The sequence below is a fragment of the Microplitis mediator genome, chromosome 3 (genome assembly GCF_029852145.1).
Source record: "Microplitis mediator isolate UGA2020A chromosome 3, iyMicMedi2.1, whole genome shotgun sequence".
Lineage (NCBI taxonomy): Eukaryota > Metazoa > Arthropoda > Insecta > Hymenoptera > Braconidae > Microplitis > Microplitis mediator.
The window spans coordinates 17,869,400-17,889,263 of NC_079971.1; the positions used below are offsets into that span (position 1 = coordinate 17,869,400).

Consider the following 19,864-nt stretch of genomic DNA (forward strand, 5'->3'; position numbering starts at 1 on the left):
ATCGTTTCTTTTAAGAAGGGATCACTTGGATAAAAATTTGACTGAGTCATAATTTGGTCGTGATTAAAGTTGATACAAATTTATGATGAGTCATATTTGGGTCATGATGAAATTAAGATTTAAATTCATTATGAATAAAAATTTTTTTACACGGGATTTTAACACCGCGAAATTATACCGCCGACATCGGTGTTATTTCATTTTAACACCCCGCGATGTTAAATTGAGTCCTTTTATAACACCACTCTTTTACAATGTAGTGATGTGAATGTTTATGTATTTTTAAATGGTAATAATTTTATATTTATGTACTAAAATATTAAAAGAAATAAAATATTAAAAATAACATCTCATTATAACCACTTAATTTATTATAATTTTCTATGTACATGATAATAAAACTAGTAATGTAAGAAATTGAATATATTTTCACATTAAAGTTAATCAAATTAATGAAAATTTACGTTCACAATAAACTTTATACGTTTTATACTTACATCATCCAAAATGTAAAAGTTGAGATCATAAAATTTAATTTGAAAATTTAATTCAGATAATCAAAATTTAACGCCTATATGTATACACACTTAAATACCAAAAATCATTGATACAGCTTTCATAAATCGACTTTTTAATATTATTTTTAGTCTTCAAATTTTAGCTAAAATTATTTTAATTGTTTTTGACTTATAACGAAGCCAATATTATTTTAACCTTAATAAAATATCTTTTTTTTTATAACTTTAAATTTTTTAAAATTAAATTACAAAAATACTAATTACTAATTAAAACTTTTGGTTTAAAAATAACCAAGAATAAACGATAATAGTTGCAAATGAAAATATTAAACGAAGTCAGATTTTACTAATTAAGTCTAAAAGAAATAGAACTATGTATCTCAAAAAAAAATTTGCAAATTTATATCTTTAAATTTGCAATCTGTTATTAAAAGTAAATTCATTTTTATTATTAATTTGTAAAAGAAATAGCTTGTCCATATGATTTTTGTTAATCCTTGTAGTATTTATTGGTTTTGAGTTCGACGTTCCCCAATCAAGTTTTCAATTTTTTTAGCGAGACATGGGGTAGTGAGACTCTTTTTTGTTGGTGAGAGGCTTTCTTTAGTCGAATCTACATCCATTTCATCGGATAAAAGTCGTTTTCCAACAGATTTTCTCGCTTCAAGAGATATCATCATTCTGTTAATAGCCTCCAGATCCTAATAAATTTAATAATTAGTTTAATTATGAGTTATAATTTTTTTATTTGTTTGTATTTATAATTTATTAATTATGTACTTACTTTGGCAGGACTACGACTAAAACAATAACTTAGTTGTGGCGCAGGTGATGCAGTAATAGCTTTAGGATCAAGTGTTCTTGTCATAACGCTGCTACTTACACGTCTAACTGGTGAATTTATCGCAGGATTACTTTTCGGCAAAGGACTAAGCGTAAGAGTAGAGTTGTTGCCACGCGATAAATTCGCAACTTCTTTAACTTGAGGAACATAAATTGTATTATAAAATTTAATAAGATCTCCACGGCATTCATCACCAAAACTTTGTGAAGTTCCAGCCATGTTAGATGGTGTTGGTGGTGTTGCATTATGAGTTTTAACTTCCATAGGATCAGAATCAGCATTCGTGTCATTTTTGTTAAAATTTTTGTCAATGCTTGGATTTTTAGAGATAAGAACAGATCTATAAATGTGTGATTCAGCTTGTGGTTGAAGTCGATAACAACGCATTATTTCTGTAAATGTATTGCGTTCAATTTTAGCAAGTTTACATACAACGTACACTGCACACATAAGTATTTGATCTAAATGTCGGTCTTTCATCAATTCTGTACGATCTTTTATAGAATACTCAAAAATAGTCCAAATTTTTTTCTTAAGGTCAACATCAGTTACTGATAACGAATTGCAAAGATTCTGCATACGTATCGATCCAAGTATATAAAATTTTCTGAAAAATAGTGCAACTGATCCTGTTTTTCGAGATTTATTAGACTCACGACTGACATTAGTTGGTGTTAAATTCGATGACTTTATTTGTGATGAGTCTGGAATTACGTAGACTCGGGAATTGCCATCAATTATTATTTTTTGAGAACATTTGTCTTTGAGAATGCTTTGTCCACTGCCTCGGGATGGATCATTAAATAAACGTTTTTTCGCCATCCCAGATGCCGTTACTGGTGATTGAAATCTTTCAGAAGCAGATGATATAGGACTTTGTTGATTATCATGATGAGGTGTTCCTCTGTCTAATGCCATTTTTCTTAACACCGGTTGACCTGATGTGTTAGAGTCTAAAGAATCTAACATACCTGGAAGAGAAACTTCTTCACAACTTGGCACACCACCTGGTGTATTTTCAATTGCTTGCCAAAGAGGACTGTTAGATTTCCATGCTTGTGTCTCAAGAATTTTTTCTTCAATGTCATTGAGATGCTTTACTACATCTCTTGAAAGCTGTTCAGCGCGAACAATCACTTCAATAACTTTATAAAAGTTATAAGGTTCTACATTAAGAGCATTTAAAATCCATGGAAATATACGATCTGTATTTTTGTATGACCAAATCACTATTTCTAAACAACATGCAAATAAGCATTGAAGAAAAACGTCATTCAATAAAAGATTCTGAAACAATTTTAATTTAATTATTATTTTTATTACTATAATCATTATTCATGGTGACCACAGATTTTTTAAACTGAAATTTTATGACTTTTCCAGGTATTCCAGTCAAATAATCAAAAAATTCTCTGACCTTATGTGGTTATATTAATTCCTTGGAAATATTTATTCAACTCAAAATGAAATGGTATAAGTCAGTTCAATACATGATCAATCATTGTCGTTAAATGAACCTTCATTTTTTTTTTGTAAATGATCATAGATTTTTTTTATTTATTAAATGAATAATTTTTTATTTTTTATTTTCCCGGGTCGAAAAAATAACTTAATTTTGACTTTTCTGACTTACTCGACTTGCTTTTGACTTAATCAACTTGATTTTGACTGCTATAATTCTTTTGACTTGAATATTAATTTTTTAACTTAGAAATTTAAGTCAAATTCAAGATAACGTGACTTTAATTTGACTTGATTGGCGTAAATAGGTACTAAGTAAGACAACTAAGTCAAAACCAAGTGTGTTATCATAATTTAAGACACGAAAATTCATTCAGTTTTGACTTGTTTTTGACTAAGTTGTCTTACTTAGTACCCATTCACGCCAAACAAGTCAAATTAAAATCTCGTTATCTTGAATTTGACTTAGTTGACTTAAATTTCTAAGTTAAAAAATTCATATTCAAGTTAAAAGAATTATAACAGTCAAAATCAAGTAATTTTTTTGACCCGGGTTAAATCTATGTTTTTTATATAACTTACTCTGTAATAAAATATAAATAAACTTTTCATTTTGACTAGAATAATTTCATAAATAAGAACATTTTATAGAATATTAATAATATATTAATCAAGTACGCGAATAATAAATATAGTGAAACTTATTAGTTCAATACTTATGTATACTTCTAATGTTTTTGGTTTTTTAACTTGTTAATATGCATGTTAATAACTTTAAGTTCCTGACGATTGATTTCTACTAAGACTTTTTTTTCTAACAACCTTTTTAATTCTAACTGCTTCATTTTTCGCTATTGAAATCAAGTTCTATGAATTTTTTTTAAAAATGATATTACAATCGCATTCGCGCCGCGCCACTTTTTGAACAGTTTGAACAAAAAAAAAAAAAATTATCGGATTTTGTCAGTTAAAAAAGAAGAAAGTAAAAATTTTTCCGGCTTCGTGACGAAATTCCCTGACTTTTCTCTGATTTTCCAGTATATTTATAATTCCCTGACATTTCCAGATTTTCCATAAATGTGGCCACCATGTTATTACTTTTTAAATATTGAAACTTACCGTAATATCATAATCAGGTTTGATTTTTTTTTCTTCACTTAAAATTATTTCCAAAATTTTATAAAATAATGTTTGTCCAAGAATAAGTCTCTTTTTACCAAAATCTAGATTGTAAGCTTCAACATCTTCTACATTTTGAGTGTACGACACATAAAATTTGTCACTATTCTCTTTAATTTTAATCTCAACAAAGCTTTTGACATCCGTTGAACAGCTTTTATACATTTCAAGTAAAACTTCATTAGGAGCAGCTTGTCTTCCGGCGAGAAGAGCTTGTAAGCGAATTACACTTTGAGTAGCTGTTGAGACAGGAGTAATATTAGGCATATCTTTATTTTTAAGATATTTCCGTCCTGTCAGAGGAGTTGGTGGTGCCAAGTCACGTATTTGATCTCTCTTTAATTGGAACTGTTCTTGCAAATCTATGTTCAACATCTTTGTTGGCGAACCAATATTATCACTTGCATCTGCACCTGTAATCAATCAATAAACTTATTTTTTTAATTTTATTACATTTTTTATATTTTATATATCGATACTTTATTTTAAAACAATTTTACGATCGTTTAATAAATATAGAAAACATCTTTGCGCTCTCAATATTTTTTTTCTCTATGCATTATTTCATTGATAAATTTCATATTTAGAAAGAAAAATGGGACATGTCAACCCGCGTGTGTGATGGCTTATCCGAGTCGAAGACGAGGGTGGTAAATACGCGGTTTGGGTCCTGCTTTTCTCTGTAGTTTGTATACAATTTTCTCCTCTCGAAATAGGGTAGGAATTCAAACTTTCTGCGCAGGTGAGATGAAAAAAAATATATATATTTTTGCTCAACTTTTCTTCACGATAATTTTTAGATTTCATGGCATCCTAAAGTAATGTGAACAATTTTCATGAGATATTTAACATTTATTATAATAAATAGCTTTTATAATAGATAGCTTTCATAACTCCAAAGATTTTATTTAAAATTTTATATGCTTATTTTGTAGGTGATTTTAATGAAATTAAAATATAGGAAAAATTTATAAACTTTGTTAGAAATAATGATAAATTAAAACTTAAATTATATTGATTTCATTCATTTTTAAATTATTTCTGAAGTCAAAGATATGATTTCAATAAAACTTGAGTTACAATTTAAAAATAAGCTTCGGTTTGACCGTTTTTCACTTTTTTTTTACGGTGATTTTTTCGGATTTTATGAATTTTTAAAGTTATTTAGATAACTTTTATAAAATAGAAAATATGTAATAAGTACAACTCTCATAATTTTTAAAAAAGTTCTATAAAATTTTATGAATTAAATTAATATCTTGTTTAAATTCAAATATGAGTAAGATTAATTGACGGACTCGTTTCAAAATAGTAGTCATTTAAAATCTTTGATTTGAATTCACTTTCATAATTCTATTTTTTTTTTTTGAGAAAAAAATGCTATTTATTTCAGTTGCCAGGCAGTTTTTTTTTGTTTTAATAAAAAGGATGCTGTGAAAAATTGTTGTTAATGTAAGATACCATTGGTCAAATGGATTTTAATTAAGTATCATACCCCACACCTTCAGAAATTAAGGTAATTATTCATTTACATCACAATTAAAAAAGGGTAATAAAAATTTTAAAACATTGTAACGGAAGGCTTAAAATCGATGAAAATAGAATTGAATATTTCATATAAAAATAAAAAAAAATTCACTAATAGTGTTAGATCTTCACGGTGACACGCGTTAATATCCCCGGACAAAATATCCCTCGACAAAATATCACAATAGTTAAAAATTTCTATCATGTTTTTCCTCGTGATGGAAGAAAAGTCCCAATCTCGGGGTGTGACGTGTTTTGGGCCCAGCACGATATCAAGCTTATGTGTTGGCCTATTTTCGAATAAACACACACAAAATCCGTTAAAACAAGGGCACAGCACGATAATAAGCTAATTAATGTTCTCTACTAATGTTTTTAATTAATTGAAAATTTTTTATTTATATGCTTTAATAGGCGAAGAGAAAGCAATAGACCTGCAGGCCATCCCTGAAATTTCCCATCTTGGACCTAAAAGGCAATGGACCGAATCTAATAATAAAACTATTTGTTTTTTATATTTCGTCACAGAGATATATTGGTCCTGGGATATTTTGTCTCGATGATATTTTGTCGCAGGGATATCATGTCCGGGGATATTAACGCACGTAACCGGTCTTCACAGTTTAAGAAGTCAAATAAATCTAAAAACTGTTAGCATAATTTTTTATTTTATTAATAGAACCAATTATTTATATACCTGTTTTATTAACAGTAAAAATTTTAAACACTCGGTAAATTTGAAGGCGTCTATAAACTTTTTGCTGTCATCAAGCTTTACGAAAACAAAATATTTGATATTTAAAGTTTGCACTTTATAAATAAAAACAATTAATTGTTAATTTTTATTGAGACTTTAAAATCTAAATAGCCGTTCATTTTATTGACTGATTGCGATAACTTTCTCTTTTCTAAATCTTATTTATAGTAAAACTTTACAAGCATACTTCACGTATAAATACAGTTATATTTAATATATGATTTTAAAAAGCCCGCCTGTCAGCGGCGATAAATCGAAAAGACGAATCAGCATCAAAATAAAATGCTGACGGATTTCAATCAAAAAAATTTTTTTTTAAAGCAAAGAAAGTAAATCTGTTGAATATATTGTAAAATTTTTAATTATTTAGATATCAAATGATTCAAGTCCTTTATAAATAAAAGCCAAAAAATATTAAGAATAATTAAAATTTATGTTGTAAAAGTAGTTTGTAATCAACTTAAGTGAAAATTTCGATGGAAAAATTGTGTCGTTTTAGCTATCACGCATAATAGTTACTGATTATGTAAATTTAATTCCTCTAAAAATATGAATATTTTAGAGACGAGATTCCAACGAAGTGAATCATCTTTAAACAGCTGCTGAAATGCTGCCGTTAATCACAAAATCTTAATTAATTACAATATTACATAATATTTATTCATTGAAATATTATAAGATGAATCATTACGGCAATAAGTAAATTAATTTGGAGTACCATTGCAGGAGCTCAGTGAGATGAGGGATCTGGGAATCATAGTGGATAATAAGCTAAATTTCAATACCCATATCGATAGTGTAGTTAGGAAGGCCAAGAACCTAGGGTGTGTAATCAGAATGCGAGGTTTCAGCAAGAGGATACGCTCTTTAAACTGTACACATCTTTGATGAGGCCATCATTGGAATAGAGAACAGTGATCTGGTCACCTTACTATGCATTGCAAGTTGACAGGTTGGAGTCAATACAAAACTGGTTCGTTAGAATTAAATTCCCACTGAAAGGGAAAGGAATTGAAAGAAGTTTAGATCAAGTTAACAGGCAGTTTAAGATCATGGAATACAAATGCGTCGTAAATACCTAGATCTCTGCTTCTTCCATAAAGTAATCAATGATGTGATTGACTTACTTTAAATATTAACACAGGTGTCTTAATATACCGATCAAAACTCTACGAGAACAAAGGCTGCTATAGATACCAACCACAAATAAAAACTACGGGTTGAATGGACCCAAATACAGAATCTTTAAGCTAGTCAACGAAGTTTCTACAGAAGTCAGTATTTTTGATAGTTCATATAAAAAATTAGCAATAACCCACATTAAAAATTTAAGAAAGCACTGTGATTTCATTATAGATCACGACGGAAAAGACGAAGTAGGATGAAAATTATGACTCTTGAACAGCGTAGAAAAGTGATAGACTTGTACCTGAACATCGGAATGTTTTTCGCGCAACGGAAAACAAAATTTGATAATAAAAAATCTACTGGATAACTAGATTTCAGAAATGTTCCTCATATAGATGCTGGTATGTCAGCCAAAAATCTTAGGCCGACCCCAACCTCCGGAACTACCCCTTCCGCAGTTACATTACATCATTTTTTTCACATATAGACTTGTGTTTTTCCACAACATCATCAACAACAGAATAGATAGTCCGGAGATTCTGAATGAAATAAAACTACTAGTCTCTACTAAAATTTTGAGAGAAAATAAATTATTAGATTTACCACAAGACAAGAGAAAATTTATAATGAGTGATCCTAGCAACAGAATATTCGCTGCAGTAAATGAATACGCTAATGATCGAAATTTTTTCGATAGTACCTATACTAGATTTAAAACATAAGTATAAAAAATGTTGTGACTTCTAAGTAATGAGTTTTGTATTATTAAACGTACTGAGTCTAATTATATTCGAGCAAATTTTTAGACTTATATATTATTATAATTGTAAAACTATTGTAAATTGCAGATAACAAATAAATAAATATAAGTAAATAAATAAATTTGGCCATTGCTCAAGTGAACTACTCTTTCGCGCAACCTACCTTCACAGTTATTGTTCCTGACGAAATTAGCTCTCGAAATAATATCGCAGTCGCCTACAATTTTTGAACTTGATATCCCATTCAGTTTTACTCTTCTCCACTCAGCTGGACGATTTATATAATTACATAATCCACAAGATAAAGCAGACACAGTGCAGGTTAATGATGATAAATGAAAATGATTAAGCGAATTGGAAATAAAAACAAAAAAAAAAAAAATTAATTATAATAAATTGAAATTTAAAAAATGAAAAAATAAAAACAAATGAATAAATTCAACAAAAAGTTATTAAAGCAATAGACTGAATATTTTGTTAACTTTTGTTATTTTTAAATCATGAAAAAAAAAACATGCAAATTGAATAGTTAGAGCGATAATTAATAGAATTAAGCTTTTCTTCATTTTTTTACAGAAATTAATTCCTATACTCATCAGCTACAGAAAATAGATCGTTTCTATAGCAGTATTCAAAGAAACGTAAGTTTCAAAATTGTTTCATTCATACGTTGGATGTAATATCAACAAACTGCTAGAGTATGTAGTATTTAAAATTGCTTACCTAAAAATATTCTCTCGTCAAAATCTCCCATGTTCAACACGTGTTGTTCATAAGCTTTGTTTAGAGACTTATGGTTAGCCTCGAAATTAGCAGCCTCAAGAATGCCTGAAAAATTTGACTGTTCGCCTCGTAAAATTTTTTCACTAATAAGTTTATTAATGTGAGATTTGAATGAGTATTCTTTAATAACTTTAGCTTCCACAGCAATGGCTTCATGACGTTCACATAACAAACTCACGATGCAATTAGCAGTCTTTGGAATTTCAAAATTTTCATCATTAAAATTGTGGGGTAAACCTAAAAATAAATAATAAACGATTAATAATTAATAATTAAATGGTATCGAATTTAAAAAATAAAATAGAGACTCACCAGGAAAGTTGGGATTCAATAGATCTTTTCGGCCAGCAAGAAGTGCATTACTATAGACCAAATCACAACATACTAATAGAAGATGGTAAGAATTAACAAGATCATCGGATATGTCAGGAAAAGCTCCTTTAACACAAATGAATAAAACCCAACAAAATTCAAATACTTTTGAAGGAGTGCATGGTAGTGATTTGTGTCTCCTCGATCTTTGAGGTTTTGATGGATCTTCGACTGGGTTTCTAAATATAAACGTGAAAATTGGCTGGTATTTTTTGAAAATTACCATTGAAACAGCGAAATCACGCTCTATTTTATCTATCTTAGATCTGAAGCCCTGCGGCATATTGGCCATGTCCGCCCATGATTTACATTTTGAAAAAAATTGTATCAGTGACAAATTACAAAGTTTTAGCAGGCGAGTTAGAGAAACACAATTGCCCTCAACATTAGGTCCAGTTTTGCCCACCGTGGGCGTAGAGGATTCACGACACGCCACGTACACAGCACATCCAATCCAGTGCATCTGTTCACCCTGAAAATAAATAAATATTTATAATTTATACTTAAAATATTATTTAAATAAACTGATAAATATGGAAATGGATCAGTAAAATATAATAAAATAATGTTTAGTTATTAAATTAACGAGATTGCAAATAATCCAAGTGCTTTGTGAAGGTTAATTATTTACAAACCTCGTGATTCAAATAATTACTCCAATATTTATTTTTTAAAATAAATTAAATATTGGCAATAAATATATGAAATTTTAATTGATAATAATGAGGACTAAAAAACTAAATGGTAAAATAATTAATAAGTGAACATTACCTCGAGTGTGTAATTTTGGCGAATAGTTGAGTAAGATTTCCATGCTTCAGAAGCTGCACTTGCATCCATATTAAGTTTTTGGCATAAATCTTGATGTCTGCTATATGTATAATCTTCAAGATCGTCTGATTGACCCATCTTGCTTATAATAATATTCTATAAACACTGAAGAACACGATTTAATTTGTTACACTTCTGCGACATGCGAAGTACGCCATGCAATACTAAATACTAACAAGATGTCTTGGCGGGAAATGCTTAGAAATCGCCATCTTTGATAAATTGGCGGGAAAGATATTATTTAGTTGAGATTACAACATCTGTACTCATAACTTTATTTCAATTAAATTGTTAATTATTATCTTTGCATAATTACGTGATTATCTAATAATATAATTTTAATTATTTATATATTTTAATAGTGATAAATAAATAATTATTAAAATTTCACAGGAACTATTTTCAGATAAATAAATGTATCAATGCGCGCAGTGAAAGTTCGGATTTCCCGCTCATTATTGATAATTATTATTTTTAAGTTTAATGTTATTTAAAATATTTTATCGAATGTATTGATTTTAAAATAAATAAAATTAATTATTTATTAAAATTACTACAAATAAATGGATGCATACTTTAAGAACTAGTGATAACTAATATGGCGAGACTTTTGTTACCTAGGGTGCATTTATCTTGGGTGCCTTACACACTTTCAGTACTCGCAGCTCTCAAGCAGTATTTTTAATGTTTGATTTCGCGCTGGCAAGATAATAGACAAAGAAGATAATAAATAGTCTTTTAAAAATTTAATGATTGCTTGGAATAAATTATTTATTTAATAAATATTCATATGATTGATATTAAAAAATTATATTATTTTCCGCATAAGTAGAGGATCGCAAAAAAGTCTAATCGTCATTTATGTCCCTATTAACTCAGGTGGCCAATTTAACGGCAATTTGACGGCAATCTCTGACTGTAATATGACGTAAAGTTGACTGCAAAAAGTTGGCTTACACATTCCCTAATATCACAGTTTCAGCAAAAGTTTACTTACAAAAGTTTCCAGAAACCGTCGACTTCGGACTTTTCTCGAACTTGCTATTGAATTTGACGTAAATTTACTGCCCGAGTTAAAATGCAAATTGACTTCAAAAGTTGACTAGCAAAAAGTTGTCGTTAATTTTCAGACAAATTTTATGTCAATTTGTTGTTAATTTGACTTGAAAAATTGTTAAGTATTTTTTTACTGTCAAATTGTAGATAATTTTATGTATAAATTTGCTTACCTTCTGAAATGGTAAGAATGAGCATTACCGATTTTTTAACTTCCCGCTAAGAAAATTGAAAATTTTCAAAATTTCGGGAAGTTATTGTTTTCACCCCGATTTGCGAAAATCGAAATTTTACCAGATGTCGACGTTTTGAGGTCCTAGGAAGCTATTCTGACTATTTTCAGAATGATGTCCGAGTGTGTGTCCGTGTCTGTGTCTGAGTGTGTGTCCGAGTGTGTGTCCGTGTGTGTGTGTGTCCGTGTGTGTGTGTGTGTGTACAAAGAATAAGAATTAAAAATTTTTTTTGTTTAGTTTTTTATTGATTTCTCAGAAACGACTTATACGATCAACTTCAAAATCTAATCAGCTCTTGAACTCAATAAAACGCGTCGATTGCCGCCTTAGCCATCTCAATCGGATAATTCGCTCGAGAGTTATCGCGGGAGAAAGAAATGGTAAAAAACGGTTTTTTGCGAATATCTTTGAAACAACTGAACTAAAAAATTCCAAAATCTTATCAGCCCTAGAACTCGATAGAATACGTCAATTGCCGCCTCAACCATCAAAATCGGTTAATTCGTTCGTGAGATATCGTGGGAGAAGGAAGTGCTAAAAAACGGTTTTTTCGACAACAATGGTATACAAAAGTATTTTCGAGCTCGAAAAGCTCGGAAATGTATCCACAACAATGTTTTCTAGCTCTTTAAGCTCAAGGAGCTCGAAAACAGCGGGAAGTTTTGGGGCTGGCCCGCAGCGTCAACCGATAGACAGATTTTTTTTCTAGTAATAGTTCTCTGATGACCAAGTTGGTCGTAACTTGTCGACAACCTAATGCGAAAACCTATCACCAAGTTGGCCGCAAAAGTTGACATTTTTAAAGTTGACGGGAACTTTCCCAGAAACTTGTCGACAACTTTCAGCTTCTGTAATTGTTGCCGACAACTTGTCTACAAGTTGTTCAGAAACTTATTGGTGACGGGTTGCGGCAGTAGATTGATGCCAAGTTTCTGAGCAACTTGTAGCCAACAGTTTCACAAGCTGAAAGTTGTCGACAACTTGTCGTCAAGTTGGTCGCAAAACAGGTACACCAACTTTCTGATCAGAAACTCTGGCTATCAGGGTTACCTCTAAATTGAGGAAAAAATTAACCGCAAATTTTTCTTTCCAACTTTTGCTGTCAAGTTGTCAGCGAATTCGGGCAGCAAATGTCAGGCAATTTCAATGTCAAATAACTGTCCATTTCAAGCTAATGTGGCTATAAGGGATATACCCCGATAGCAGCCACTTGGACTGCAAGTTGACTGAAAGCTACTGACGAAAATTGACGCAAAGCTGATGGCAAAGATTGAATATTGAATATTCAGCCAGTTGATGTCAACTTTTCCACAACTTTTTATTAAATTGACAGCACTTTTTGCTCCTCAGCTTCTTTCCCGCAAATTTCGGGCGACTTGTCTTCCAAAAGTGGCAGTAGAAAGTGGCAGTGAAAGTAGGTTGTCAGATTGAGCGTATTACTGCAATTTGGGCGAATGTCAGACGTGCTTTGCGCTAAAATTTTTATTCGGCGATTTTACACAATTTGAGTTATTTCGAAATTCGTCCGTATGATTACTAATCATCTAATAATGAGAAAAAATATTTTCTGAATTTCTTACTCTGTTCTGGGCATATTCCCACCCCTAATCCACTCAACTGCGACAAAAATCGCTTAGCATCCTATAGACTGTATTGGTTTCTATGCGGTTTTCGTCGCATTTGATTGGATTCTATGGGAATTTATAGCTAGGGACGTCTTTATAATTTACTATATTTCCCAATAGCTACATTTAATCACCAGAAAATTTGTGTTTGTGAATTGCGATCAACTTGTGGACAACTTGACTAATATTTAATATTCGCCATTTGTTATTTACCAATATATTTTCAAAAATAAACTATATAAAAATAAAAATGTCTATTTATTTAATAAATTTTTTTGAGAAACGATTTTTTTCATTAAGCAATCGTATTCCAAAAAAAAAAAACTTTTTTTAAATCTTATTAACAACGCATTTTTTATAACACAATGCAAGTAAAAATTTTTTAAAAATTATTGTTATGTAGTTTTTAGCAATAAAAGAACAAAATGATAAAAAAAAAATTTTTCTTGATTGCTTTATTTACGTTTTTCATTTTTCAATGCTTTAGATTGTTAATAAAAAAGTGAAAAATCAAAATTTTTTAATATTTCCAACGGCGATCTTTTCTAAACCCTTTCAAGAATAGTTCCAAGAAGTGAAAAAAATTCTGGGTTTTTAGAAATAATCAGGGTTTTTATGTAAACTTTCAATAAGTAAAAATTAGCTAATTAATTAGTTAATTAAAAAGTTGGGATAAAAATTTTTTTCGGTGGATTATTATTTATTCATGTGTTTAAAAGTACCAAATTTTTTCTATTTCGTATATAATATTTAGATTTAATCGGTTACAATGATTTTTTTTTATCATGCTTTTGATTCGGTCGACGTTAAATTAAAATTATAAATATTTCCGGCACAGTTCGGGGAGGTAAGACTTTTTTTTAGGAAATTTCTTTCTCTTTAAGGATCTTTTTTCAAATTTTGGATATCTCAAACAGTTTTTGAAATATATGCAAAAAACCAAACACATTTTTTTTTTTTACCAAATTGTTAATAACTTTTACAATTTTTGCGAGCCCCAATTTTCCACTTAAGCATTTTTTCTAGATGCCATTTCGAATCGAATGAGACCAAAACCATAATTTTCGAAGAGGTCAAACAGGTTTTCGTCGAAAAGGGACCTACTGTTCATCAATATTTTGTCAACTTTTTTTTTTATTTTCTTTGATTTTTAATGTAAAAGACTTAAGAGAAAAATTTGCTGGGAGAATATATATATGGAGGAAGAGAAAGTCACCGGTGCTAAGCAGCACTGGAAGTAGTACAGTTCTCGCCACTAGATCTCACCCAACCTCTTGTGCTGTTCCTGGTTAGATATATATTTCAGAGTTGTTATATTCTATACTTAAAAACAATCCCGGCACGGCTACTTCTCTGTTAGTTGGTAAAGTGTCAAGTGCTGTGTTGGTATTCATATAATAGATGCTGTATTGCATTGTGTCAACAATTTCTAATATTTATGTATTCTTGAATAATTTATTTTCAATATCCAGAATTTTTACAATCCTTGGATATCCAATCGGATATTTTAAAATCAATATTAATCCGCTCGAACCATCGAACTTTACATTGCTTAGCTGTTTGACTTAGCCAGCCCTAAAACTTCCCGCTGTTTTCGAAAATCGGGATGAAAACAATAATTTCCCGAATGTTTCGAAAATCATCGATTTTCTTAGAGGGAAGTTAAAAAACAATTATTAATGCAAAATAATTTTAGATAATATTTAAAAATGTTTTTATTTATAATTTTATTTTATCTTTTTCTTTACCTCTGTGTTTTGCCAAACGTCTCCTTGAATTGGCCTTGACATGTCAAGTTGAAATTTAATTTAATAATTTAAAATTTTAAAAATTAAAACCATACACTTCGTAAAAAAAGGAAATACTTGATTTTTTTTGGAATTATAATTATACCGAACTCATGGATTTGTTAGTGAAATAGTAAAATATCAAGACCATTTGAGATGTTTTTTTTTGTTATCACATTCAAAACGACAGTGAATTAACTAAAGAAATAATTCATAAGACTCTTAATGCTCTTTATAAATTGTCAATAAATAAAACAGGCTGTTTGCTTCGGACTATTCTAACGAAAATAGGTGCCTCTTCGAGCTCGAAAATACTTTTGTATGCCGTTGTTTTCGAAAAAAAAAGTTTTTTTACAATTTTTTCTCCAACGATATCTCTCAATCGAATTGACCGATAGAGACGGTTGAGGTGGAAATCGACGCGTTTTATTGAGTTCTAAAGCTGATCAGATTTTGGAATTGATTTACCTGGCCGTTTTTGAGATATTTCAAAAAAACTAGAAGAAAATTTTTTTTTATTTCTTTCAAAAACGGTTTCTCTTGATCAAGAGAAACCTCGGCTTCGCCTCGGCCAACAACGAACTAACAGAATTTTATTCTTTTAAAATTTTGAAGACTTATATAATGAGACTGAAATGGTAAATTAAGTTAGTAAAAATTTATAAAAAATAAATATTTTCTAAATAGCGTTAGTTAAAAAAATAAATACTTATGACAAAAATTAACTGTTATTTGTATTATAAAGATACAAGTAAAAATTACAGCAAAAAAACCGCATCATTAATAAAAAACGTTATAGAAAACAAGTGCATTGCGTATTATTTAAAAAGGAAGAATATAAAAAGGATATAGAGACAATTAACGGGAAAGCATGGCTGATGAAAGAGGAAGTAGTCTGAGTATCACCTCAAGGTTGAAAGCATATTTAAAAGACTCCTTTCTTTTGCAAAATTATTGAAGTAGTAAGTTTTTATAAAAATATAAATAAAACCAATAAATAATTATACGAATATTTTTTAGCTTTTTTGCATGATTTCTATAGGGTTAATTATTGATCCGTTCAACGATCGAATGCAGGCAAATGTAAATCATGCTGGAGTCATTTATGTGGCAATTTGTAGCTATATTATGATTAATACGATTCTTATATTCTGCTATTTGTTAGGAGAAAAACTTAGCAAAAAAACTGTAAGATATATTTAAGTAAAGCAGCAATTTTCGCTAACATATTTTTTATTTTTGGTTTTGTTAAAGTAGGTCGATTCGCATAAAAAGCCTTGTTTGATTTGAGCGTTTTTAGAACATGTTCGAAAATGTTCAAAATTATGTGAAATCCAGAAGTCATACAAATTATTTCTGTTCAATGTCTGAAATTAATCCGAAGTCGTAAAAAGAATATTGGAAATTAATATAATGTAATTTTCCAAAGGAACACACCACAATTGTTGACAAGAGTTGATGGCAATGGATTAACAATCCCTGATTAAAAAAGTGAATTGAAAAGTATTGAAAAAGATGAGAAATGAATCCTTTCGAATACTTTCTATACCCCAAGGTATTCATTTTGACATAAAATGAATACTTTTCAATCCCAAAATAATAAAAGAATTTCTGAACTTCCGAGGAATTGAAAAAGATTCAAATGAATTGATATTTTTAATCTTTCTGAATCCTTCTCAATACCTAAATAATCCGACATTTCGGATCAAGTGTGGGATTGAAAAAGATTGAAATGAATTGAAATTTTTTAATCTTTCTGAATCCTTCTCAATACCTAAATAATATCACATTTCGGGTCATGTGTGGAATTGAAAAAGATTGAAATGAATTGAAATTTTTGAATCTTTCTGAATCCTTCTCAATACCTAAATAGTCCGATATTTCGGATCAAGTGTGGGATTGAAAAAGATTGAAATGAATTGAAATTTTTGAATCTTTCTGAATCCTTCTCAATACCTAAATAATTTCACATTTCGGGTCATGAGTGGGATTGAAAAAGATTGAAATGAATTGAAATTTTTGAATCTTTCCGAATCCTTCTCAATACCTAAATTGAAATGATGAAAGATTGAATTCTTTTCAATACTTTCGAATTCCACTTTGGAATTGGAAAGTATTCAAACGATCGAAATTTCAATTCCATTCAATACTTTCCAAAACCGCCGAGGGATTGAAAAGAATTGAGATAATTTTCAATACTTTTCAATTCACTTTTTTAATCAGGGAAATGAATGCCGAGTGTATACTTTTAAATGAGATACTCGAATTTTAACGTCCAAGGAGACAAGCGGTGAGACTCCAGATATTGAATTACCGCTTGCATCTCCCATGAAAATTATTTTTATTCCATCGGACCGAAGAGAGATTCTAACAGATTATTCAAGATCTTTCAAATAATTAATGAAAACTTCGTATGGGAAATTGTTTATAACTGGCAAGAACTTGATCACAATAATGTATTAGTCGTTAGATCAAGGGTTTCTTTGATTTATAGTTACAAACTGATTTATGTGTTAGGTGGTCGACAAGTTCGGAATATAAAACTTCTGAAATAAGTTTCTTACCAGGGACACTACAAGTGGTAGGCGCTCTCTAGTGGCGAGCACCAAACTATTCTCGCTGCTGCTACCTAACACCAGTAACTTCCTTCTCCTCCGTGTATATCTTTTCTCCCATGAACTTTTTCTCTCGGTTTGAGCAACTTTTTTTTTTCTTGGTTGGAGCATACAAAAATTTTTGCGTTAACGAATAGTAATTATTCCAAGAAATTTTATTTTTTTCAAACAAAAAAATGCAATATTGCTACAATAACCTGGCACGGCTTTTTTCAATAAAATATCTCTTATATTAAGAAATAAAAACTTTTAAAACAAGTAAAAATTTTTCGATTAAAGCATAAAAATATGTTAACTTGAGGAAAAAAAATTTTGATTCAAGATAAAAATTTCAAAATAATTTTTTATTTGGTGTAAGAAAATTTTTATTTTCTGAATCGTTAAAAAAAATTTTCTTGTATCAAGAATATTTTTCTTGGTTCAAGTTAACTGTATTTTCTGTGTATAGAAAAACTAAAATTTAAAAGACGCGTGTAGGTTTTCATAACGTACAAATAAAGAACTTTATGAGCTAAAAAAAAATTTTTATGTCAAAATACCCATACTACATAAACACTGCAGTGTTTAGACATGTTTAAATTGAGGAAATTTTATAATTTTTAATCATAAAACAATTGTGTTTCAAGAAATTTTGTTTTAACGATTCGGAAAACTAAAATTTTCTTGCACCAAATACAAAATTATCTTGAAATTTTTATCTTGAATCAAAATTTTTTTTCCTCAAGTCAACATATTTTTATGTTTAAATTGAAAATTTTTTACCAGTTTCAAGAGTTTTTATGTTTTAATATGAGAGAAATTTAAAAAAAAAAAATTTTTTTTTGAAAGTGAAAATGAACTTTATTTTTTTATTGAACAATTGAAAGCAGAACATAGCGAAGAAATGAGTCATTTAAGAATGTAAGTAGTAGTAATAGTATATTGTACAACTAGTGCGGTAAGTTGTCGATTGCCTACGAGATCAAAGTTGAGCGCACGAACGAAGTGAGGTTGCCTCCCGGCAACCCTTGAATTTTTGAAAAAGAAAAATTTCCTTATTAAAAAAATATTTCTGAGGCATTTTGATTTTTATATATATTGAAGTTATATATGTAAGGAATCGATACATGAAAAAGCCAGATCAATTAGTCGGCACTTAATGTTAGCCAGACTAGTGAAAAATGGTTTGTAAAACTAATTCAAAAAATGTTTATCAGGCACTCTGAAATTTTGGAAGGGTAATCTAGGTAATTAAACATAAATAATCCCAAAAAGCCAGATCATTTTGATGGCACTTTCGATTTGCCAGATCATCGTAAAGTTTCGCGTAAGTGCGTGTGAACAGCACTATGTGACGCTTAAGGTGCGAGAGAGAGCGTATATTGGCTGTATCTCTCGCTCAAGGTCACTACGACGCGATTGGCTCTCGCGAGACCACGTGACCTACAGTGCGGTTAATTTAAAATTTCGGAGTAAATATGTAATTCTGATAATAATAATAATAACAGTAATAATAGTAATAATAAAATTTAAAATAATATAATAATAATATTGATGGTAAAAATGATAATAATAATTTATTATCATTAATTATTTTATTTTAATTTATTACTCTTTAAAAATTTATTATTATTATATTAATAAAGTAGTAAGTCTCGTGTTGAGATCATCTTATTTATTATTATTTTTTTTAATCGCTTCTTCATTAATGATTTTCGATTCTTAACTTTTCAAACTCTAGTATAAAACGTAACTTATTGGTAGAGCTTGAAAAGCTCATAAAAAAATAATTGCATGTCATAGCATTTTCGAGCTCGAAGAGCCTCTTCAAGCTCCTTGAGCTCGAAAACAACGGGGTTTTGGGGCTGGCCCGCAGGGCCAACCGACGCCCAGAATATTTTTTCATAATTTGTAGTTTGAAAAAAAATCCATTAATTATTACTTAGACGTCGGCTAACTTCAATATCATTAAAAACTAACAAATCTGAAATTGACCCAAATAGTTGCCCAAGCGGCACAAAAAAGAATTGTTGACTTTTTGTTGAATTTAAAGTCACAATTTTTTGTCATGTATCAAATTGTTAACTTAAATTAAACAATTTTTTTGTGCTGCTTGGGTGCCGTTAAATTGGAGGGAACTTTGCTCGGCAACTTGAAAGTCAATTTGCGCGAAACCGAATTTTCACTTAAAATATGTTTATAATCGAGATTTTTAATAATTCAAGCTTTCCCTAATATTCTCTCTCAATAACATTTAATTTTTTTTTCTTATTGAGTCTGAAAGATATTTTTATGAAAATAATTTATTCAGTAAAATAATTTTTAATATTATCCTGTTATTTATTAACATTTTATTAATTTATACTAAGTATCGATTTGAAAAAAAATTTGGTTTAAAAATTTAATAC

The 19,864-nt window shown here is 29.5% G+C and overlaps 1 protein-coding gene across 2 annotated transcripts; it reads right to left on the reverse strand.

Annotated features, from left to right (window-relative positions):
• Positions 1–350: 350 nt before the first annotated feature.
• Positions 351–10,353, reverse strand: LOC130664596 (retinoblastoma-like protein 2). 2 transcript variants are annotated; one of them, XM_057464581.1, is made up of 7 exons: positions 10,102–10,353; positions 9,271–9,802; positions 8,899–9,195; positions 8,339–8,443; positions 3,943–4,415; positions 1,303–2,649; positions 351–1,219 (listed from the first exon to the last, which is right to left on the reverse strand). In XM_057464581.1, the coding sequence occupies exons 1-7, from the start codon at positions 10,237–10,239 to the stop codon at positions 1,025–1,027; spliced, it is 3,087 nt and encodes a 1,028-aa protein (XP_057320564.1). In that variant the 5' UTR covers positions 10,240–10,353; the 3' UTR covers positions 351–1,024. The 2 variants fall into 2 exon arrangements, with proteins under 2 accessions (XP_057320564.1, XP_057320565.1); XM_057464582.1 differs by lacking the exon at positions 8,339–8,443 and having other exon boundaries at positions 10,102–10,352.
• Positions 10,354–19,864: the final 9,511 nt, after the last annotated feature.

What these genes read in the sequence shown, in the direction of transcription:
- LOC130664596 (XM_057464581.1), bottom strand. Translation starts at nt 10,239, where the DNA reads ATGGGTCAATCAGACGATCTTGAAGATTATACATATAGCAGACATCAA. An exon ending in ATTGAATCCCAACTTTCCTG is followed by an intron (nt 9,196 to 9,270) that starts GTGAGTCTCTAT and finishes ATTTATTTTTAG; the next exon opens with GTTTACCCCACAATTTTAAT. An exon ending in TGACGAGAGAATATTTTTAG is followed by an intron (nt 8,444 to 8,898) that starts GTAAGCAATTTT and finishes TAAATCGTCCAG; the next exon opens with CTGAGTGGAGAAGAGTAAAA.